Genomic DNA, 23,865 nt, shown 5'->3' on the forward strand with positions numbered 1-23,865 from the left:
ACCCGCTTTGGTGACAATTCACTCCATGCTTTGATCCAGGAACCTAAATCCCAGCTGTGCAGGACCCAAAATCCCAAATAAACAGGAGCCAAAACCCCAGCTGTGCAGGACCCAAAATCCTAGTTATACAGGAACCTAAATCCCAGTTAAACAGGAACCAAAATCCCAGTTATAGAGGAACAAAAATCCCAGTTGTGCAGGACCCAAAATCCCAAATCAACAGAAACCAAAATCCCAGTTATACAGGAACAAAAATCCCAGCTATTCAGAAACCTAAATCCCAGTTATACAAGAACAAAAATCCCAGTTACACAGGAACAAAAATCCCAATTATGCAGGACCCAAAATCCCAAATAAACACCCCAAATCGTGCACAGGGAGCTCGTGGGTGACGTGGAGCTGGGGGAGGGCTGGGATTTGGGGCTGGAAGTTGGGGTAGGGAGAAGACTGAAACCCCTGGAGCTGTGCAGGACGAGCTGCAGCAGCAGAGACGTGGCTGATTTCAAAGGCTGCTGGAGGGGGAAAAGGGATGGGGGAAGGGGAACCTGGCCCTTTTTATGGCGTGATCAAAGGCTGTGCTTTGGCATTACACACAGAATTATTCAGGCTCTGCCTGCGGAGGGACAGCAACCTGAAATCCCCCGAGCAGCGCTGTGATCAAACACCCTGCTCTGTCTTCTCCCCTCTGCCTCAGCTCTGCCCTGCTCTGACGTCCTCCACCACGCGTGCCAGGCAAGCTCAGCTCCCTCCCCGTGCCAGCAGAACCCACAGCTTTCCCCTGAGTGGGAAAACTCGGCGGGTTCTTTATTTTTAGGCTCACCAAGAAAGGTAGAGCTGAACCCAAAACCTTCCCTGGAGCTCTGGTGAGGCAACAGAGCCGTGGGATGGGCTGGGTTGGAAGGGAACTTAAAAATCCTCCAGTCCCAAACCCCTGCCAGGGGCCAGGGATGGCACTGGAGAGGGAAAATTTACACAGGATGCAGAGACAGCACAAGGGGGATTGGCTTCAGACTGAAAACCCTGAAATTTAGGTGGGATATGGGGAAAAAAGAGGGATAATTTATATTGGATGCAGAGACAGGACAAGGGAGATTGGACAAGGGGGATTGGCTTCAAACTGAAAACTAAGAAATTTAGGTGAGAAATAGGGAAAAAAGAGGGAAAATGTACACAAGATGCAGAGATGGACAAGGGGGGTTGGCTTCAAACTGAAAACCCTGAATTTTAGGTGGGATATGGGGAAAAAATTCCTCCCTGTGAGGGTGGGGAGGCCCTGGCACAGGGTGCCCAGACCTCTGGAAGTGCCCAAAGTAGTTTGGATAGAATTGGAAAAAAACTGGGATAGAAAAATGGGGGTTGGAATTAGAAGGGGGCTGGCACAGGACTGGGGGTCCTTTGGGGCACGGAGGGGCAGTGAGGGAAGCATGGCTGGCACAGGACCTGCTGCTCTGGGGGGTTTGGGGTCTCACGAGGTACAGAGGGGCAGCAGAGAAGCATGGCTGGTGCAGGACCTGATTTTTGGGGGCTTTCTGGGGTCTCACAGGGCACAGAGGGGCAGCAGAGAAGTGTGATTGGCACAGGTCCTGCTGTTTTGGGGTGTTCAGGATCTCACAGGGCACAGAGGGGCAGTGAGGGACGCATGGCTGGCACAGGACCTGCTGTTTTGGGGGTTTTTGGGGTCTCACAGGGCACAGAGGGGTCTCACAGGGCATAGAGGGGCAGAAGAGAAGCATGGCTGGCACAGGACCCACTGCTCTGGGGGGTTTTTGGGGTCTCACAGGGCACAGAGATAATGTGACTGGCACAGGACCCACTGCTCTGGGGGGTTTGGGGTCTCACAGGGCACAGAGGGGCAGTGAGGGAAGCATGGCTGGCACAGGACCCGCTGTTTTGGGGGTTTTTGGGGTCTCACAGGGCACAGAGGGGCAGCAGAGAAGCATGGCTGGTGCAGGACCTGATTTTTGGGGGCTTTCTGGGGTCTCACAGGGCACAGAGGGGCAGTGAGGGAAGCATGGCTGGCACAGGACCCGCTGTTTTGGGGGTTTTTGGGGTCTCAAAGGGCACAGAGGGGCAGTGAGGGAAGCATGGCTGGCACAGGACCTGATTTTTGGGGGCTTTCTGGGGTCTCACAGGGCACAGAGGGGCAGTGAGGGAAGCATGGCTGGCACAGGACCCGCTGTTTTTGCGGGTTTGGGGTCTCACAGGGCACAGCAAGGGAAGCTCCCCTCGCTCCTTCCTCCCTTTCCCCCACCCCCTGGAGAAGCAGGACCAACCTACCATCCTCACAGGGTCCCATCCTGGCCACCTCGATGCTCTTCTGCAGCTGGCACGAGGCCACCTGCAGCTGGCAGGGGCTGTCGTAGGTGACGCCGTCGGTGCCGCACACCGGGGCCGGGGGCTGGCGCTCGCAGCGTGGGCACAGGCACTGCCCACCCACACAGCGGCTACCAAAGGAGCACACGGAGCTGCCACACGACTCTGGGGCACAGGGAGGGGCACACTCAGCCACCCTGAGTGGCTCCCGTGGCCACCAGGGTTTTGTCACAGAGCTTGGGCGCGTCACCGTTGTTAATAAATTTGTTATTAATTTGTTATTCCTTATCTAACCCGTGCAACTTGGGTGCCCACCCCGAGCATTTCGGATTCCCAGCAGCTCTTTCTGGAGGAAAAAAATCCCATTTCATCATTTCTTCTGGGAGGCAGCTGCCACCTCACCCATCCTCCCTCCAGTTCTTGGGGAATCCCAGCCCGGCACGCCCAGCCCCAGCTGGACAGGTTTGTATGGGGCTGGAATCAGCCTGGCAGCTTTTGTCCTAAGCAGGGCTTTTAATTCATTAAGAAATTAGCCCAGACAGCTCCCCGGGCTGGGGAGTGGGGAGGAAAACAGGAACAAAGAGGAATTGACCCCAGGGGATGGAGGGGAGGGAGAGGATCAAACACAGCTCTGCTCTCACTTCTGCTGCTGCCTGTTAACACATTTTTAGCCTAATTCCTGCCTTGGCCCCATGGACATTAATCCAATTTCTCTGCTTGGCTCAGACAAATAACACAGGGGCGCTCTTCCAGCGAGGGGGAAACCAAACCCAAGCTGCTGGAGAGCCTCGAAACATCCCACCACCCCCCAGCTAAAAGGGGGAAAATCACTCAGGCAGGGCGTGCGAGCGCCCAAACCCCGCGGAGCAGCAGGGCCGAGGAGCGAGCGGGTGACACGGGGTGGAGGGGACAGAGGGGACATTGCCACACTCACTGCAGGGGCCCTGGGCGGCCACCACGATGTTCTTCTGCTGGGTGCAGGCTCGGACGTGCAGCTCACACTCGCTGCCGTAGGTGTTGCCGTCGGTGCCGCAGACGGGCTGCGCCGAGGGCACGCACTCGGTGGGGCACACGCAGCGCCCCGTCTCCGCCTCGCAGATGGCACCGAACTGGCACTTGCCGCAGGGGTCTGTGCGGAGCAAGGTCAAAACTCAGCGTTAAAACGGCTCTGAAAGCGCTGCTGGCTCGCTGCGGGGCTGTCCGGGCTGCAGGTGAAGCTCGTTTTTGAGGGACGGCTTCTGCTCCTCAAGCCGGGGGTGAGGCAGCCACAGCTCCTCTGGCAGCCTCCCCACTTGTCTGTTACTGAATGCCTGTTATTAGGGAATATTTAGAATAGACTCGACAAGGTAAAGGCCTTGTCGAGCCCCTGAAGGGGGGAAATGATGCCTCAGGTTTTGGCTTTTCTATTTATCAGAATCTGTACTGACACCTCAGGTTTTGGCTTTTTTGTTTTTCAGAATCTCTACTGACACCTCAGGTTTTGGCTTTTCTATTTATCAGATTCTCCACTGATATACCTCAGGTTTTAGCTTTTCTATTTTTCAGATTCTCCACTGATGCCTCAGGTTTTGGCTTTTCTATTTATCAGGTTCTCCACTGATATACCTCAGGTTTTAGCTTTTCTGTCTTTCAGATCCCATGCTGCTTTCGTGTGTGGGTCTGAGCTTCACATTAAGGTTCACATTAGGTTTTTTTCCTGGGGGCACAGAAAAACCTTGCTTTTGTAAAAAAAAAAAAAAATCCCTCTCCAAGCAGCTCTCCCTCCTCCAGGAGACAGCAGCAAGCACCTCCCCTGACTCCTGGGTATTCACGGATTCATCCTCCCCTCCCAACACCTCCCTTCCCTCCCTGCCAGTCATTTCAGCAGGAATTTGGCTCCAAGGTGCTTTTCCTGCTTTTCTCTTGCACACAGCAGCTGCTGCCTTGGCATGGGGGAGGAGGAGGCACCAACCCCCTGCTCAGTTCCTGCTGTTGGCCTGGAGGTTTTTATTCTGGTCTGGAGGGTTTTAATCCCAGCCTGGAGGTTTTTATTCTGGTCAGGAGGTTTTTATCCTGGTTTTTATTCTGGACCTGTGTTTTTTATCCTGGCCTGGAGGTTTTTATCCCAGCCCGGAGGTTTTTATTCTGGTCAGGAGGTTTTTATCCTGGCCTGGAGGTTTTTTTCTTGGTTTTTATTCTGGACTTGTGTTTTTTATCCTGGCCTAGATGTTTTTATCCTGGCCTAGGTGTTTTTATCCTGGCCTAGAGGTTTTTATTTTAACAACAAAATAACCCCCCTGCCCAAATCTCACCACAGGGTCCTTTGTCCTTCACCCTGGTGTCCCTTTTGAGGACAATGGCCAACAACAACAACAACAACACAACAACCTCCAGCCAAATCTCACCACAGGGCCCCTTGTGCACGACCCTGATGTCCCTTCTGAGGTCACAGGCCACGAACAGCAACAAAACAACAACAAACCCCAAATCTCACCACAGGGCCCCTTGTCCTTGATGCTGACGTCCCTTTTGAGGACACAGCCACCTGCACCACCGCAATCCCAGCCTAAATCTCACCACAGGGCCCCTTGTGCTTGACCCTCAAGTCCCTCTGAAGGACCCGGGCCAACAACAACAACAAAACAACAACAAAACCCAAATTTCAACACAGGGCCTCTTGTCTTTCACCCTGACGTCCCTTTGGAGGACACAGCCACCACCAGCACCACCAACCCAAATGTCACCACAGGGCCCCTTGTTTTGCACTCTGATGCCCTTCTGAGGACACAGCCACCACCACAATCCCATCCCAAATGTCACCACAGGGCCCCTTGTCCCTGATGCTGACGTCCCTTTTGAGGGCACAGCCGCCACCACCACCACCACAATCCCATCCCAAATGTCACCACCGGGCCCCTTGTTTTGCACTCTGATGTCCTTTTGAGGACGCAGCCACCACCACCACCATAATCCCAGCCTGTCTCTCACTGCAACGCCCCTTGTCCTTGACCCTGATCTCTCTTTGAGGACAAAGCCACCACCAGCCCAAATTTCACCTCAGGGCCTCTCGCCCTTCACCCTGATGTCCCTTTTGTGGACACAGCCAACATCATCACCACCAGCACAATCCCAGCCCAAATCTCACATCAGGGCCTCTTGTCTTTCACCCTGATGTCCCTTTGAGGACACAGCCACCACCACCACCAGCTTCCCAGCCCAAATCTCACATCAGAGCCCCGTGTTTTGCACCCTGATGCCCCTTTGAGCCCACAACCAACACCACCAGCACCACCCCAACCCCAACTCTGGCCGGTGCCTCACATCAGGGCCCCTTGTGCCTGAGGCCGATGTCCCTTTGAGGACACAGCCACCACCAGCGCCACCACCAATAGCACAATCCCACCCCAAATCTCACCACAGGGCCCCTTGTCCTTGACCATGATGTCCCTTTGAGGACACAGCCACCACCACCAGCATCCCAGCCCAAATCTCACATCTGGGCCCCTTGTTTTGCACCCTGATGTTCCTTTTGAGCCCACAACCAACACCACCAGCACCGCCCCAGCCCCAAGCCCCAAGCCCGGCCGGTGTCTCACCGCAGGGCCCCTTGTGCCTGAGGCCGATGTCCCTCTGGAGCAGGCAGGCCATGGCGCGCAGCTCGCAGGGGTTGCCGTAGGTGCGCTGGTCGGTGCCGCACACGGGGTCGTAGCGGCCCTGGCACTGCTGCTGGCACTCGCACACGGCCTCCTGGTTCTTCACCACGCACGTGGCCCCGAAGGCGCACTCCACGCTCAGGCAGGGGCTGGGCGCGCCCAGGTCTGCGAGGGGACAGGGAGAGGCGCGGGTGGCTCGGGCGGGCGCTGGCACGGAGCGGGGCAGGACGTGCCCCGAGCCCTGGCGAGCGCGCGGCGCTGCCGGGCTCTGTCCCCGCCGTGCCCGGCTCGGCACGGCCCCCACGCAGAGGTGGCAGAGGTGAGGGACGGGCAGCAGGCACGGGAACGGGACTGCCAGCTCGGCCCCTGCCCGGAAACGGGAGCGGCAGCGGCACTGGCAGAACCTTGCACAAAGCTCCCGCAGGGAGGGCTCCCTTCCCTGGGATCCACACCCAGGGGTCACACTGCTCCCCAAAAAGCTCATGGGGTTCCCCAGGAGGAGCTGCCTGGGGAGGACACACTCGGTCTCACCACACTGCTCATCCCCCATGGCATCCTCTTCCCTCCTCTTCCCAGGGAGCTGCTGCGGGGCAGGATGGGGACATCCCGTGTCCTTCCCTGAGCCCAGCCCTCGGGAAGGGACTCCAGGGGTTGGGAATTCCCTGGCTGGAAGTAGCATTCCCTCTAAATCCATAAGCCCAGCCCAGCCCCCGGGGGATGTCCAGCGGTGACAAGGTGCCAGCAGAGAGCAGAGGCCGTGTCCCACTCCCTGCTGGCAGGGACGTCCCTGGGGCTCACCCCAGCTCCCAGCCAAGAACTCCCCCCAGCACCCAGGAGCCGACGAGGGGGTGGCCGTGCTGCTGGGGACAGAGCCAGCACTGGCCAGTGACCCTCTGGGACAAGGCAAGGACAGCACGGGTTTCACCTGTGCTGGACAGTGACAAGGACACAGGACAAGGACACAGGTGGGGACAGACAATGCAGCCCGGAGGAGATGGAGCAACAGCAGATACGGCACAGCCCGGGCAGCGAGGCAGAGAGCTGGGGAAGGTCCCTCGGGAGTGGCCCTGGGCACCTCCCCTGCCTGCAGCACAGTGGTGGCACCGCTGTGGCACACCTGTGCCAGGCAGCCTGGAACGGCCTGGACCGGGATCTACCTGCCTAGTCCCAGCCTAGAGCCAAGGGTCTGCAAAGGAACGGGGAGAGGGGGACAGCTCAGGCACAAGGACACAGCTCTGTCCCGAGCCCAGGCACAAGGACACAGCTCTGTCCCGAGCCCAGGCACAAGGACACAGCTCTGTCCTGAGATCAGGCACAAGGACACAGCTCTGTCCCGAGCCCAGGCACAAGGACACAGCTCTGTCTCGAGCCCAGGCACAAGGACACAGCTCTGTCCTGAGCCCAGGCACAAGGACACAGCTCTGTCCCGAGCTCAGGCACAAGGACACAGCTCTGTCCCGAGCTCAGGCACAAGGACACAGCTCTGTCCCGAGCTCAGGCACAAGGACACAGCTCTGTCCTGAGCCCAGGCACAAGGACACAGCTCTGTCCCGAGCCCAGGCACAAGGACACAGCTCTGTCCTGAGCCCAGGCACAAGGACACAGCTCTGTCCCGAGCTCAGGCACAAGGACACAGCTCTGTCCCGAGCCCAGGCACAAGGACACAGCTCTGTCCCGAGCCCAGGCACAAGGACACAGCTCTGTCCCGAGCCCAGGCACAAGGACACAGCTCTGTCCCGAGCTCAGGCACAAGGACACAGCTCTGTCCCGAGCTCAGGCACAAGGACACAGCTCTGTCCCGAGCCCAGGCACAAGGACACAGCTCTGTCCCGAGCTCAGGCACAAGGACACAGCTCTGTCCTGAGCCCAGGCACAAGGACACAGCTCTGTCCCGAGCCCAGGCACAAGGACACAGCTCTGTCCCGAGCTCAGGCACAAGGACACAGCTCCAGCTCTGTCCCCAACATCCCTGCAGCTCTGAGCTCTTCCCAAGGACCAGGAATTGCTCCCCAGGGTGTTGCCCCCATGTTTGTTTCCCGTTTTTGTCCCCTAACCATGTCCCCCCAACAGAGAGACACCGATTCCATGGGGAAATTCCCTCTGGTCAGAGTTTTCCTGGGCATGAAGAAAAGATAATCCCTGGTTTGAGATCCAGGCTCGCCCTGGTGCCTTGGGAATGGGAGTGGGAGCACAGGGAGGGGCCAGCCCTGGAGGAGAACCCAGCCCTGACACTGCCTGTCCATCTCCACTGGAGATGCAGCACGTGCAATTCCCAAATCCCAGCCTGGAGTAGCTCACACGCAGCCTTGGGCACCTCCAGACATCTCTGGGGGGTTTGGCACCAATTTTGCTATGGGTGGGGGCAACGAAGACCGGCTGAGCTGGGCTTTCATCCAGACTTGCTTTGATTCCTGGCCCTGCTCCATCCTGCAGGGAGGGAAACTGAGGCACAGGGCAAGCCAAACTCTCTTTCTGCACCCTGGGTGATTCCAGAGCGTGATGTGAGCTGGATCAGGACTTGCTGCTGAGCCTGGATTGCTCCAGACCAGGCTTGGAGCGACCTGGGGTAGCGGGAGGTGTCCCTGCCTGTGGCAGGGGGGTGGAGCTGGATGATAATTTAAAATCATTCCCACCCAAACCATTCCATGGTTCCGAACGACATCTAAGCAAGCCCAGGGAATCCCAGATTCTGAGAATACCCAGGGAATACCGAGCTCTCCTGCCAGCCCAGCTGGGCTTCGAAGAGGCACTGAACCCATCAGTTCATGCCTGGGACACCCAGCGAGCTCCAGCATGGCGCCACAGGGAAACGTTCCCAGGGAAGAGCCAATTCCGAGCCTGGGAGAGGGAGCTGGGATCCCGGAGGGGCTCCTAGCCCTGGGCTAGCACAGGGTACAAGCAGGACACACAGCCCACCTGGGGATGCCCATGGGAAGGCACTGAACCCATCAGTCCATGCCTGGGACACCCAGCGAGCTCCAGCACGGCTCCACGGGGAAACATTCCCAGGGAAGAGCCAGTTCCAGCTCCTCCGAGCCTGGGAGAGGGAGCTGGGATCCCTGAGGGGCTCCTAGCCCTGGGCTAGCACAGGGGACAAGCAGGACACACAGCACAGCTGGGGCAGCACAGCTGGGGCAGCACGGGGAGAAGTGCCGCAGCCCCGGGCAGGAGGAGCTGGGGAAGCCAGGGGGGTGAGCTGGGAGCAGGAGGAGAGGGGAAAATCAACCAGGAGCAGTCCAGAGTGATGCAGCAGCCCCGGGGGGCGGCTGGCTGAGGAGTGGGGGGCTCCCAGCACCCACCTCTGCTCCCACTCTCCTTTGCCTGGAGGGCACAGCGAGCATCAATTTCCACTCCAGCAGGGTTTGGGGCCAGGGATGGGACAAACCCCAGGGCAAGCTCTCCATCCTGGGGGGGCTCTCAGGCCAAACTAGAGAGAGGTGGGAGCAGTGAGAGGAGGCCAGGAGAGGCCCTGGCCACGGAGGAGGGGCAGAGGCGAGCTCCCAGCAGAGGTGTCCGGGCAGGGAGCAGGAGGGTGGTGCCAGGACAGAATTCCTTCCTCCACACAGGCAACACTGTAAAACACAAGACACAGACGAAACAGGAAAGAGAGAGAGAGAGAGAAAGAGAGGACAGCAGAGAGAAGAAAAGACAGATGCAACTACAGACACCTTCCTTTCTTCCTTCCTTCCCTCCTGGCCACTTCAGCCTCATCCCATCCCTTCTTTCTCAGCTGCAGCACCCAGAAGGATTCAAAACAAGAAATTTGATGATGAATGCTTATGAAGAATTATTATTTTACCAATTGAAATTGCAAAACTTGTTTTTGAATGAAGACCTGAGCTGAAAACAAACAAACAAGCGAGCTCTTAACAGCTAGCTACAAAATAGAAATTCCTGTGTGATGTGTTTTTCAAATGTTCTTCTAATCACCTTCTTCTCTCTTAATGGCTTGGATGGTTTTGTTTGGCTTTGCCTCCCTGGCCTGGCTGCTGGAAAAGGCAGGAGAGCTCAGGGTTTGTCAGGCAGGCGCTTGTGAGGGGTTAAAATGCTGCCAAGCCCTTCCCCAGCTCTGCATTCCCACAGCTCCCAGGCACGGATGAGCTCCCCAGCTCCCAGCTCAGAGCTTTTCCTTCTCCTTTCCAGAGCTGACAGGGCTAAAAAAAATCTGCTCACACCTCCTGGGGATGGGCTCCAGGACTGCCTGGAGCTGCCACAGGCACTCTGCAACCCCAGTTTTGGCAGACAAAGCCCCGGTTTTGATCCATTCCCCCGTTTTTAGCTCCTGTCCCACCAGGATGCAGCTCCTGGAAGCAGATGTGTGCCGGGCAGGAGGGAGGGGAGCTGGGAGGGATCTGAAATCAAGGAGAGGGAGGTGGAGAGAGGAATGGCAGGTGCACCAGGAGCACATCCTGCTGCTCCTGGCCTTTTTCCACGGAACACATTGGAAATGATGCGAGGCTGACGCTCAGAGCAGCACGAATTCCCTGCTCATCCCAGAAATTTGGGAATTTTCAGCCCCTCAAGGAGGCACAGGGGAGGGTTTGAAGAGAGCCCAGGGAGCCAGGGCTGCAAAAAATCCCCCACCATGGGATCACAGCCCTTCCCACTGGGAAAACCTGGGGAACTGACTCCCAGCCATCCCCCACCAGGAACACAGAGAAATGGATGCTTAAAAATAACAGCTGTGATTATTCCGAGTGGGATTTTGGGAACCTGGCAAATTCTTTTCCAGCAGCTGGGTCTGGCAGCCTCAAAAGCCTCCAGCAGGAGCACGAAGCCAACAAAACACATCCCCAAGGTGGGATTCTGATTGCCAAGCACTTCAGGAGGCTCAACCCAGCTGATACCTGATCAAACATCAGCTTAAAAGAACAGGACGCAGTTCCGGAGGTGGGAAAACCCAAACTGAGCTGAAATGAACAACTTGTAACTCATCCAAATCAGAGCAGGGGCTGCTTTAACCTCCTTCACTTCCCGGGGGAGAGCCTTACACCTGGACACTCCCAGCATCCTAAGGATCCAAAGCCCCATCCTATCCCATCCTCCTGAGAAAGGTCCATTGGGGAGCTTCTCCTAGAGACGAGACAAAGACACGGTGAGAGCTCCAGACAGGACACAGAGGGAAGAATTCCCGGCGGAGAGAAGCAGGCAGGCATGGAAAGGAGAGCATGGCAGGGGTTTGGAGACTGGCACTACCCTGGGAGGAGCAATGGATGGCATGGATTGAAGGGAGCGTGGTGGGGAGGGAGAGAAACCAGCAGGAGGTCACAGACACTTGGATCAGACACGGACGGGTGTCCCCCGTGTCACACAGCAGACAGAGACAGGACCAGGACAGCGAGACGTGCACACAGCAGGGCTGCTGGAAGGACAGAAACACGGGGCCAGGGACGTTCCAGGCTGCTGCACGCCAGGCTCAGCCCCTGGCTGGCTCAGTGGGCATCCATGTGCCGCCTCTCAGCGTGCCACCCTGCCCGGAGCAGCTGGGGAGGGCCAAGGGTGGGTGAGGGGATCAGCATTCCCAGAGGAGAGCGGGGACCAGCATCCCCATGGGACAGGGGGGACCAGAATCCCTGAGGGATGAGAGAGACCAGCATCCCTGCAGGACAGTTTGGGGACTGACACCTCCATGGGGCAATCTGGGGACCAGCATCTCTGTGGGACAGCATCCCCATGGGACAATTTGGGGTCTGACATCCCTGCAGGACAACCTGGGGACCACCATCCCTACAGTACAACTCAGGGACCACCACCCCACCAGGACAACTCAGGGACTGCCACCCCTGCAGCACCAGAGGGACCAGCATCCCTGCAGGACAACTTGGGGACCACCATCACTGCAGGACAACATCCCCGTGGGACAACTTGGGGACCACCACCTCTGCAACAACTTGGGGACCACCACCCCTACAGGACAACATTCCCATGGGACAACTTGGGGACCACCATCCCTGCAGGACAACTTGGGGACCACCATCACTGCAGGACAACATCCCCGTGGGACAACTTGGGGACCACCACCTCTGCAACATCTTGGGGACCACCATCCCTACAGGACAACTTGGGGACCACCATCCCTGCAGGACAACATCCCCATGGGACAACTTGAGGACCACCATCCCTACAGGACAACTTGGGGACCACCACCCCTACAGGACAACTTGGGGACCACCATCCCTGCAGGACAACATCCCCGTGGGACAACTTGGGGACCACCATCCCTGCAGGACAACTTGGGGACCACCACCCCTACAGGACAACTTGGGGACCACCATCCCTGCAGGACAACATCCCCGTGGGACAACTTGGGGACCACCATCCCTGCAGGACAACTTGGGGACCACCATCCCTACAGGACAATATTCCCATGGGACAACCTGGGGACCGCCATCCCTACAGGAGAACATCCCTGTGGGACAACTTGGGGACCACCACCCCTGCTGACAGCATCCCTGTGGGACAACTTGGGGACCACCACCCCTTCAGGACAACTTGGGGACCGCCACCCCTTCAGGACAACCTGGGGACCACCACCCCTCCATGACACCATCTCCACGGGACAACCCGTGGCCCACCACCCCCTGGCCCCCCCCGGCCCGCGGGCGTCCCGGCGCTCACCGCAGGGCCCGCTGTGCCGCACGGGGACGCTGGCCTGCTGCAGGCACTCGGCGCGGCGGCGCTGGCAGTCGCTGCCGTAGGTGCGGCCGTCGCGGCCGCACAGGGGCCGGAAGGCGCCGTCGCAGGCGATGCGGTCGCAGGAGCAGCGCGCGGCCCCGCGCCGGTTCAGGCACACGGCGTTGAACTTGCACTCGTCCTTGCACTGGTCTGCGGTGGGGACAGGGACAGCAGGGCTCACACCCGCCCCAAACACCGCAGGACGGTGTTTAGTATTTTTAAAAAATATTGTTTAATATTATGTGATAAATTTAATGAATTTTATAAATATAAATATAAATATAAATATAAAATATAAATACAAATACAAATACAAATATAAATATGCCATAATAATAGGTTCATAATAGTATTAATAATAATAATGATGATATAGGTTCTGTACTGATGCTTAACATTTTAATTTTGTATTTTTCAGGATCTGTACATGTGCCTTAAATTTTGGCTCTTATATTAATATAGAGTGTAATATAATAAACAATATTAATTGTACATTATAGGTAATATGCATAATTATGCATTATAATTATACAAAATACATAATGTGTATTATATACTTATTATGTGTATCTATATAAGGCATTATGTAATTATGCATTATAATTATACAAAATACATAATGTGTATTATATATTTATTATGTGTATCTATATAAGGCATTATGTGTATCTATATAAGGCATATATAAGGCATAATATATGATTAATATATTATATATAATTTATATTGTATATAATATACTATGATTAATATATTAGGTAACGTATCATTTACATATTATACATTTATATATTTATATATCATGTAATTCTATTTTTATATGTTTAATTTATGCTATATATCATAGATTATAAGTAATATATATATATTGTATGATATATATTGTATGATATATAGCATACAACAGATTTTATGCTATATATCATACAACAGATTAAAATATAATATATAAAAATATTATATATCAAATATTATATATATAATTATATATGTATAAAATTATATATATAATAAATATATATAAAATAAAATATATAAAATAAAATATATAAATAAAATAGATCTAAAATAAAATAGATATAAAATAAAGATATAAATAAAAATAAAATATATAAAATAAAATATATAAATAAAATAGATCTAAAATAAAATAGATATAAAATAAAGTAGATATAAAATAAAATAGATATAAAATAAAATAGATATATATACTCAAATATTAAGATACTATACTGTACTATTAATATATTATATATTATACAATAGATATAAAATACAATATATATAAAATGTAATACATAAAAATAAAACAGATATAAAATAAAAAGATATAAAATAAAACATAAATAAAATAGACATAAATATATTACGTATTCATATATTAATATACTAAAGAATATATTAAAAAGAACACATTAATATAATTAACTAAGAACTACAACTATTCTAAAAAGAATGCAGCCTCTAGCCTCTGTTCTAGGCAGCCTCTTTAGGCACCACGGAGAGAGGAGGAGGAGGAGGAGGAGGAGGAGGAGGAGGAGGAGGCACTCACCCTGCTGCTGGCACTGCCCCGAGCGCACCTTCTGGATGTCCATGCCCCGGATGGCCCCGGAGCGCCCCATGGCGCACTCGCTCTCGTAGGTGACGCCGTCGTCGCCGCACACCGGGTCCCTGCCCGGGGGACAGCCCTCGGGCCGGGGCAGCAGCTCTGCCCGCCGCGTCCGGGGGTTCACCCGGCACACGCGGCTCGGCTCGCTCGGCACGGCCTGGCACGGGTCTGGGGACCGAGGTGGCCCAGGAGTCACTGCCTGCCCTCTGGCACCGTCACTCCCTGCCCACATCGGAGCTTCCCAGGTTCTGCTCCTTCCCTCTGGGGGCCCCAAGAGCCCCCAAACCTTCCCTTGTGCCCCGGGACTCACTCCTGCCCAAATCAGAACTTCCCAGGTTCTGCTCCATCCCTGCACAGCCCCAAGAGCCCCCAAACCTTCCCTTGTGCCCCGGGACTCACTCCTGCCCAAATCAGAACTTCCCAGGTTCTGCTCCATCCCTGCACAGCCCCAAGAGCCCCCAAACCTTCCCTTGTGCCCCGGGACTCACTCCTGCCCAAATCAGAACTTCCCAGGCTCTGCCCCATCCCTGCACAGCCCCAAGAGCCCCCAAACCTTCCCTTGTGCCCCGGGACTCACTCCTGCCCAAATCAGAACTTCCCAGGCTCTGCCCCATCCCTGCCAGGCCCCAAGAGTCCCCAAACCTTTCCTTGTGCCCCGGGAGTCACTCCTGCCCAAATCAGAACTTCCCAGGTTCTGCCCCATCCCTGCACAGCCCCAAGAGCCCCCAAACCTTTCCTTGTGCCCCGGGACTCACTCCTGCCCAAATCAGAACTTCCCAGGTTCTGCTCCATCCCTGCACAGCCCCAAGAGCCCCCAAACCTTCCCTTGTGCCCCGGGAGTCACTCCTGCCCAAATCAGAACTTCCCAGGTTCTGCTCCATCCCTGCCTGGCCCCAAGAGCCCCCAAACCTTCCCTTGTGCCCCGGGACTCACTCCTGCCCAAATCAGAATTTCCCAGGTTCTGCTCCATCCCTGCACAGCCCCAAGAGCCCCAAAACCTTCCCTTGTGCCCCGGGAGTCACTCCTGCCCAAATCAGAACTTCCCAGGCTCTGCTCCATCCCTGCCTGGCCCCAAGAGCCCCAAAACCTTCCCTTGTGCCCCGGGAGTCACTCCTGCCCTCTGGCACGGCCACTCCCTGCCCAGATCACGCCCTGCTCACCGCAGGGGCCATCGAACTTCTTGAAGACGTTCTCCTGCTTGTCGCAGGCGTGCTTGTTGAGGTGGCACTGGCTGCGGTAGTCGCGGCCGTCGCTGCCGCACACGGGGCTCTCGGGAACGCCGCTGCATGACGAGGGACACACGCACTTGGCCACCTGGCCGTCAGGGGAGGGGACGCAGGTGCTGCCAAAGCTGCATGTCACCTCTGCACAGGGGTCCTTGGAGCCTGGGGGGCACAGGAGGGGACACGGGTGAGAGCATGGCACGGGTGAGAGCGTGGCACGGGATGTCCCGTTCCTCCTGTGGAATAACCCAAATATATCCCGATATCCCCCAAATCCATCCCTCCTAAAGCCCCAGTCCAGCCGTAATGGAGCATGGGAGACAGAGGAGGGGACACGGCTGAGAGCATGGCAAGGGTGAGAGCGTGGCACGGGATGTCCCGTTCCTCCTGTGGAATAACCCAAATATATCCCGATATCCCCCAAATCCATCCCTCCAAATGCCCCAGTCCAGCAGCAATGGATAATTTTCCGCAGCTTCACTGGATTCTTGGAGCCTGAGGGACAGAGGAGGGGACACAGCACAGGTGAGAGCTTGGCACAGGACGTGCTCCCATTCCTCTTGTGGAATAACCCAAATATATCCCAATATCCCCCAGATCCATCCCTCCAAATGCCCCAATCCAGCAGCAAAGGATAATTTTCCATCATTTTCCCATAATTTCTCCATCATTTTCCCACCGTTTCTCCATCATTTTTCCATCACTTCCCCACCATTTCTCCATCATTTTCCCATCACTTCCCCACCATTCCTCCTCCTCATCACACTCTGCTGACCCCCAGGGCAGCGCCGATGATCCCCGCAGCGCCCCCAGCCCCGTGCCCACCCCTCCAGCCGTGCCCCGACGTGTCCCTGCCCACCCTGGGGACACGCCGGCGTCCCCCACTCACCGCAGGGTCCCTTGCTGACCACCTTGATCCTCCTCTGCTGGTTGCACTGGGCCCTGTCCAGCTCGCACTCGTTGCTGTAGGTGGAGTGGTCGGAGCCGCACACCGGGGCCACCACGGGGGCACAGGGACCCTTCCGGCACACGCACGAGGCCTGGCCCGGCTCCGAGGGGCTGCGCTCGCACACGGCCCCGAAGCCGCACAGCATCCCCCGGCAGCCTGCGGGCACGGGGACAACCGTGGGCATGGGGACACACAGGGGGCACGGGGACACACACAGCATCCCCCGGCAGTCTGCGGGCATGGGGACACACAGGGGGTATGGGGACACACAGGAGGCACGGGGACACACACAGCATCCCCCGTCAGTCTGCGGGCATGGGGACACACAGAGGGTATGGGGACACACAGGGGGCACGGGGACACATGTCCCCAAACCTTCACAGCATCCCCCAGCACCCTGCGGGCATGGGCACATCCCGTGGGCATGGGGACACACACGTGGGGGTCACCAAACCCACACAGCATCCCCCGGCAGCCTGCGGGCACAGGGACACACAGGGGGCATGGGGACACACACGTGGGGGTCACCAAACCCACACAGCATCCCCTGGCACCCCATGGACACAGGGACATCCTAGTGGGCATGGGGACACACAAGGGGCACGGGAACATCCTGTGGGCATGGGCACATCCCACAGGCACGGGGACACACACGTGGGGGTCACCAAACCCACACAGCATCTCCTGGCACCCCATGGACACAGGGACATCCTAGTGGGCATGGGGACACACAGGGGGCACGGGAACATCCTGTGGGCATGGGCACATCCCACGGGCACGGGGACACACACGTGGGGGTCACCAAACCCACACAGCATCCCCCGGCAGCCTGCGGGCACGGGGACACACAGGGGGCATGGGGACACACACGTGGGGGTCACCAAACCCACACAGCATCTCCTGGCACCCCATGGACACAGGGACATCCTAGTGGGCATGGGGACACACAAGGGGCACGGGAACATCCTGTGGGCATGGGCACATCCCACGGGCACGGGGACACACACGTGGGGGTCACCAAACCCACACAGCATCCCCCGGCACCCTGCGGGCACGGGGACATATGGGGGCACAGGGATACACACACAGGAGGCCCCAAACCTTTCCCTAAAATCCAATTTCCTCCTTCCCTGGGACAGCTCCATCCAGTCCTTGAGGTGTTCCCTGCCCCAGTGCCCCCCAGTGCCCCCTCCCAGGGCACCCCACGGGTCAGAACCAGAGCCTGACCTAAGGGAAAAGAGGAATCCTAAAATCAAACCCCTCATTTACACTTCCGTTCCCGGGCGTTTGCCTTTGACTGCCTGGAGACTCACAAGATAAATCCCATAAATCCCGGGAAATCAAAAGGAAAAGGATTCTCCTCGTCTCCTGCCCGAGCATGAGATAAATCCCGGGAAATCAAAAGGAAAAGGATTCTCCTCCTCTCTCGCCCCAGCACGAGATAAATCCCGGGAAATCAAAAGGAAAAGGATTCTCCTCCTCTCCTGCCCCAGCACAAAATAAATCCCGGGAAATCAAAAGGAAAAGGATTCTTCTCCTTTCCCACCTCAGCACAAGATAAATCCCATAAATCCTGGGAAATCAAAAGGAAAAGGATTCTCCTCCTCTCCCACCCGCGATCTAAAGGGATTCATCATTTTTCTGAAGAGCTCGGGATGGAGTCTGAGCTGCTCATTCCCTCTCTTTGAGGATTTTTAAAATGCAGATGAGGTGTAAAAATTCCGGGGGAATGGGAATTGTGGGATTCAGCCCGAGGGAAGGAGCTGGGGAGTGGGAAGGGAGCTGGCTCAGAGAGGAAGGGAAGGGAAAAGGGAGGAAAAAGGGGAGGAAACAAAAGGGGGGAGAAGGGGTGGGGGGAAAAGAAGGAGAGGAAAAGGCAGGGAAAAAAGACAGGAAAAAAAGGGGGAAAAACGAGAAAAGGGGTGGGGAAAAGGTGGGGGGAAATCAGGAAAAAAGGCAAGGGGAAAAAAGGTGGAGAAAAGAAGGGGAAAGGTGGGAAGAAAGGTGGGGAAAAGGCAAGGGGAAAAAGGTGGAAAGGTGGGGGAAAAGGGTAGAAAGGTAGAAAAAACCACAGGGAAAAGGGGGAAAAAGGAGCATTTAAAAGGGGGAAAAGAGGATAAAAAATGGGGAAGAAAGGGAATCCATGCAATAAGTGGTGCCAGGCCCTCCCCATCCTCCCAGGAAAGAATTCCTTCCTCTAAAGCTCCCTTTTTCACTTTGAAAAGTGAGAAGCAGCCCTGAGGTGCCAAGGGAAGAGCTGGGCTGCTCCCCACCATGCCCAGGGCTGCCCAGGGCACTTTTTGGGCTCCACAAAGTTAATTCTTCACTTAAAGTAAAAATCCACTTCAGATTTCAATGAAATGGTTTAAATGATTTTGTTTGTTGTTTACTCACACAGGTGAAAGACGTTGTTTTAACCTGTTTAATCTGCTGAAATTTACTGTGCCCAAAAATGCTTCTATTGGCAAAAAACAAAAACTTGTGCCCAAAAGGGGCAGCGGGAACGGCAGGGCTGGGCATTAATTAATTTGGGGTGGGCATTAATTAATTCGGGGTGGGCATTAAATTGGGGCGGGGCATTAATAATTTGGGCAGGGCATTAATTAATTTGGAGTGGGGCATTAACAATTTGGGAAGGGCATTAATTAATTTGGGGTAGGGCATTAATTAATTTGGGCTAGGCATTAATAAATTCAGGCTGGGCGAGGTGCCCGTTGCCATGGAGAGCAATTAATTAATTAATTCGGGCTGGGCTGGCACTGCTGGCTCCTGTCCCCCAGCCCTGTCCTGCTCATTAATATTCAAATATTCGGTCCTGTTCATTAATATTCATATATTCAGTCTCGCACCATCAAAATTTGAATATTTAGCCCTGCTCATCAATACTGAGCTCTGGCTGAATATTCCTGAGCTGAATAATCCAAACCCGAGCTCTGGCTTTGCTAGGACAGTGACCCTGCCCAGCTTTGCACCCCAAACCCGAGCTCTGGCTTTGCTAGGACAGTAACCCTGCCCAGCTTTGCACCCCAAACCTGAGCTCTGGCTTTGCTAGGACAGTGACCCTGCCCAGCTTTGCACCCCAAACCTGAGCTCTGGCTTTGCTAGGCTGGACACTGGCCCTGCCCAGCTTTGCACCCCAAACCCGAGCTCTGGCTTTGCTAGGCTGGACACTGACCCTGCCCAGCTTTGCACCCCAAACCCAAGCTCTGGCTTTGCTAGGACAGTAACCCTGCCCAGCTTTGCACCCCAAACCTGAGCTCTGGCTTTGCTAGGACAGTGACCCTGCCCAGCTTTGCACCCCAAACCTGAGCTCTGGCTTTGCTAGGACAGTGACCCGGCCCAGCTTTGCACCCCAAACTCGAGCTCTGGCTTTGCTAGGACAGTGACCCTGCCCAGCTTTGCACCCCAAACCCGAGCTCTGGCTTTGCTAGGCTGGACACTGACCCTGCCCAGCTTTGCACCCCAAACCTGAGCTCTGGCTTTGCTAGGACAGTGACCCTGCCCAGCTTTGCACCCCAAACCCGAGCTCTGGCTTTGCTAGGCTGGACACTGACCCTGCCCAGCTTTGCACCCCAAACCTGAGCTCTGGCTTTGCTAGGACAGTGACCCTGCCCAGCTTTGCACCCCAAACCTGAGCTCTGGCTTTGCTAGGACAGTGACCCTGCCCAGCTTTGCACCCCAAACCCGAGCTCTGGCTTTGCTAGGCTGGACACTGACCCTGCCCAGCTTTGCACCCCAAACCTGAGCTCTGGCTTTGCTAGGCTGGACACTGACCCTGCCCAGCTTTGCACCCCAAACCCGAGCTCTGGCTTTGCTAGGCTGGACACTGACCCTGCCCAGCTTTGCACCCCAAACTCGAGCTCTGGCTTTGCTAGGACAGTGACCCTGCCCAGCTTTGCACCCCAAACCCGAGCTCTGGCTTTGCTAGGCTGGACACTGACCCTGCCCAGCTTTGCACCCCAAACCTGAGCTCTGGCTTTGCTAGGACAGTAACCCTGCCCAGCTTTGCACCCCAAACCTGAGCTCTGGCTTTGCTAGGACAGTGACCCTGCCCAGCTTTGCACCCCAAACCCGAGCTCTGGCTTTGCTAGGACAGTAACCCTGCCCAGCTTTGCACCCCAAACCTGAGCTCTGGCTTTGCTAGGACAGTAACCCTGCCCAGCTTTGCACCCCAAACCCAAGCTCTGGCTTTGCTAGGCTGGACACTGACCCTGCCCAGCTTTGCACCCCAAACCTGAGCTCTGGCTTTGCTAGGCTGGACACTGACCCTGCCCAGCTTTGCACCCCAAACCTGAGCTCTGGCTTTGCTAGGACAGTGACCCTGCCCAGCTTTGCACCCCAAACCCAAGCTCTGGCTTTGCTAGGCTGGACACTGACCCTGCCCAGCTTTGCACCCCAAACCCGAGCTCTGGCTTTGCTAGGACAGTGACCCTGCCCAGCTTTGCACCCCAAACCTGAGCTCTGGCTTTGCTAGGACAGTGACCCTGCCCAGCTTTGCACCCCAAACCTGAGCTCTGGCTTTGCTAGGACAGTGACCCTGCCCAGCTTTGCACCCCAAACCTGAGCTCTGGCTTTGCTAGGCTGGACACTGACCCTGCCCAGCTTTGCACCCCAAACCTGAGCTCTGGCTTTGCTAGGCTGGACACTGACCCTGCCCAGCTTTGCACCCCAAACTCGAGCTCTGGCTTTGCTAGGACAGTGACCCTGCCCAGCTTTGCACCCCAAACTCGAGCTCTGGCTTTGCTAGGCTGGACACTGACCCTGCCCAGCTTTGCACCCCAAACCCAAGCTCTGGCTTTGCTAGGACAGTGACCCTGCCCAGCTTTGCACCCCAAACCCAAGCTCTGGCTTTGCTAGGCTGGACACTGGCCCTGCCCAGCTTTGCACCCCAAACCTGAGCTCTGGCTTTGCTAGGACAGTGACCCTGCCCAGCTTTGCACCCCAAACCCAAGCTCTGGCTTTGCTAGGCTGGACACTGGCCCTGCCCAGCTTTGCACCCCAAACCCGAGCTCTGGCTTTGCTAGGACAGTGACCCTGCCCAGCTTTGCACCCCAAACCTGAGCTCTGGCTTTGCTAGGACAGTGACCCTGCCCAGCTTTGCACCCCAAACCTGAGCTCTGGCTTTGCTAGGCTGGACACTGACCCTGCCCAGCTTTTGGACCTCCCCAAACCTCCAGGTTTCTCCAACCCTTTGTGCCACCCCAGCTCCTGAGCAAAGCCCAGCCAAACCCCAGCATCCTCCCAGCTCGAAGCCCGGCCCAAACCTGCCAGGGACGCCCAGAACCACATCGACCCCCCAGGCACGAGCAGAACACAACCAGCACGGCAGAGCCAGCAGAACCCACCCCCTGCCCCAGCAGCGACCCCCTCCCTGTGTCCCCTGTCCCCCAAAAACACCCCCAAAACCCCACGGGAGGAACTTCCTCCCCAGGAAACCCCAGCAGCCTCCCAAAATTGGTGTTTTTCCATCTCCCGTGGGAGCAGCAGGGATCTTTTGGAAGTCTGGCATCTGGCTGGGCTGGGCTGTTCATATTTCGGAGCCCTTGAGCAAGGAGTTCCACCCACGTGGGGGTTTATTTTTCGCTCGAGATGCTTTTCCTCATGCCAATTATAGATTAATCACATTTTATCTCGCATCCTTTTCTCCCCCACCCCCAGCAGGGGAGGCAAAAAAAAATAGTTTAAAAAAGCAACAAGCAGGTTATTAATTGGCTGCTGTTTTCTGCTGGGCTCTTATCTTCTGAGCATGTGAAGCCTGCCAGCAAAGGCAGGGGCTTTAAGCCTGGTTTTAAAAAGGAACAAAGCTCCTGTGATGGTTTTTATCTCAGCCTGGGCTTGCCTGCCCAGCATCCAGCAGCTCCTGAAGCTGATAAGAACCTCAAAAAAAAAACCCAAAAAACAAACAAACAAAAAGAAAAAACAAAAAAAAAAATGCCCCGAAGTTCTCTGTGAAACCAGAGGAAAGGTGGGAGAGGCAAGAATGAAAATACAAGTCTGCAGGAAATTCACCTTCTCCAGCCCTTCCCTGCTTCCAGCCAGGAAAACCCCTGGAAAAAGGAGCACTGAGGGGCACCTGCCCTCCCTGCCCACCCAAACCCTGCACCCCCGGCGCTCCCCAGGGAGCGGCCAGGCTGGGAGGGACCCGACACCCCCGTGGATCAGTGGGGTCAGGAGAGTTTGCCCTGAGGGAAGGGCCAGCCCAGGAGAGGCTCCTGCTGTCCCCAGGGTGTGGGGACACCCTGCCCTCCCTGTCCACAGGGTGTGGGGACACCCTGCCCTCGCTGTCCCCGGGGTGTGGGGACACCCTGCCCTCGCTGTCCCCAGGGGCGTGGGGACACCCTGCCCTCGCTGTCCCCGGGGCGTGGGGACACTCTGCCCTCCCTGTCCCCAGGGTGTGGGGACACCCTGCCCTCGCTGTCCCCAGGGTGTGGGGACACCCTGCCCTCGCTGTCCCCAGGGTGTGGGGACACCCTGCCCTCGCTGTCCCCAGGGTGTGGGGACACCCTGCCCTCGCTGTCCCCAGGAGCGTGGGGACACCCTGCCCTCGCTGTCCCCAGGAGCGTGGGGACATCCTGCCCTCCCTGTCCCCAGGGTGTGGGGACACCCTGCCCTCCCTGTCCCCAGGAGCATGGGGACACCCTGCCCTCGCTGTCCCCAGGGGCTTGGGGACACTCAGCACTCACCATCCCGCGGCGGTGGCGGCGTCTGCGTGAAGTAACTGTTGGGTTTGTCTGCAAGGAAACAAAAACCACGGAGCTGTCACAGGTTCCTCGGGCACAGCCCAGCCCCCAGCCCTCCTTTGGGATGGTGTTCATCCCTCCTGGAACAGGTTTGGCTCCCGGGAGCTCCTGGAGGCAGGAGGGAGAGGCAGGAAGAGGAGCCAGGCTCACCAAAGCCTGGTTTAGGATAGCTCCAGGTACTGATGGAGCTGTCACAGGTTCCTTGGGGCATAACCCAGCCCCCAGCCCTTTTTGGGATGGTGTTCATCCCTCCTGGAGCAGGTTTGGCTCCCGGGAGCTCCTGGAGGCAGGAGGGAGAGGCAGGAAGAGGAGCCAGGCTCACCAAAGCCTGGTTTAGGATAGCCCCAGGTACTGATGGAGGTGTCACAGGCTCCTTGGGGCATAACCCAGCCCCCAGCCCTTTTTGGGATGGTGTTCATCCCTCCTGGAGCAGGTTTGGCTCCCAGGAGCTCCTGGAGGAGGCAGGATCAGCCCAGCCCGGTTTGGGACAGCCCCCAGTAGCGCTGGAGCGTCGCTGGCGCAGGATGTGGGAGCAGCCCCCAGGGCTTGGCAGGGCTGGGCCCTGCCTCAGCCTGTCCTGCCCCATCTCCTGGGGGCTGTGAGGCCAGTCCTGCTCTGGATCACCCCTGGCCACGGCCCCAGCCGGTTATCCCGGAGCAGGAATGCTGCAGCCCCCAAAAAGTGGGAGAAAGGGGCGGCAGGACTGCAAGCTGCCCTGGGTGTC

General features: G+C 56.2%; 1 protein-coding gene and 1 long non-coding RNA gene across 2 annotated transcripts in view; one reads left to right on the forward strand and one right to left on the reverse strand.

The window, feature by feature from the left end:
• Positions 1 to 23,865, reverse strand: part of AGRN (agrin) — a 108,457-nt gene that overhangs the window by 48,161 nt on the left and 36,431 nt on the right. The window contains 8 exon segments of the mRNA XM_068171647.1: positions 2,278 to 2,478; positions 3,248 to 3,442; positions 5,889 to 6,110; positions 12,564 to 12,770; positions 14,173 to 14,397; positions 15,390 to 15,614; positions 16,342 to 16,557; positions 23,085 to 23,132. Of these exon segments, the coding sequence (XP_068027748.1) occupies positions 2,278 to 2,478; positions 3,248 to 3,442; positions 5,889 to 6,110; positions 12,564 to 12,770; positions 14,173 to 14,397; positions 15,390 to 15,614; positions 16,342 to 16,557; positions 23,085 to 23,132 (1,539 nt within the window).
• On the forward strand, positions 6,794 to 9,803 carry LOC137461871 (uncharacterized). The gene is made up of 2 exons (XR_010993517.1): positions 6,794 to 6,910; positions 9,512 to 9,803. It is a non-coding gene; the product is annotated as an uncharacterized lncRNA (long non-coding RNA).

The sequence above is a fragment of the Anomalospiza imberbis genome, chromosome 23, assembly GCF_031753505.1.
Source record: "Anomalospiza imberbis isolate Cuckoo-Finch-1a 21T00152 chromosome 23, ASM3175350v1, whole genome shotgun sequence".
Lineage (NCBI taxonomy): Eukaryota > Metazoa > Chordata > Aves > Passeriformes > Viduidae > Anomalospiza > Anomalospiza imberbis.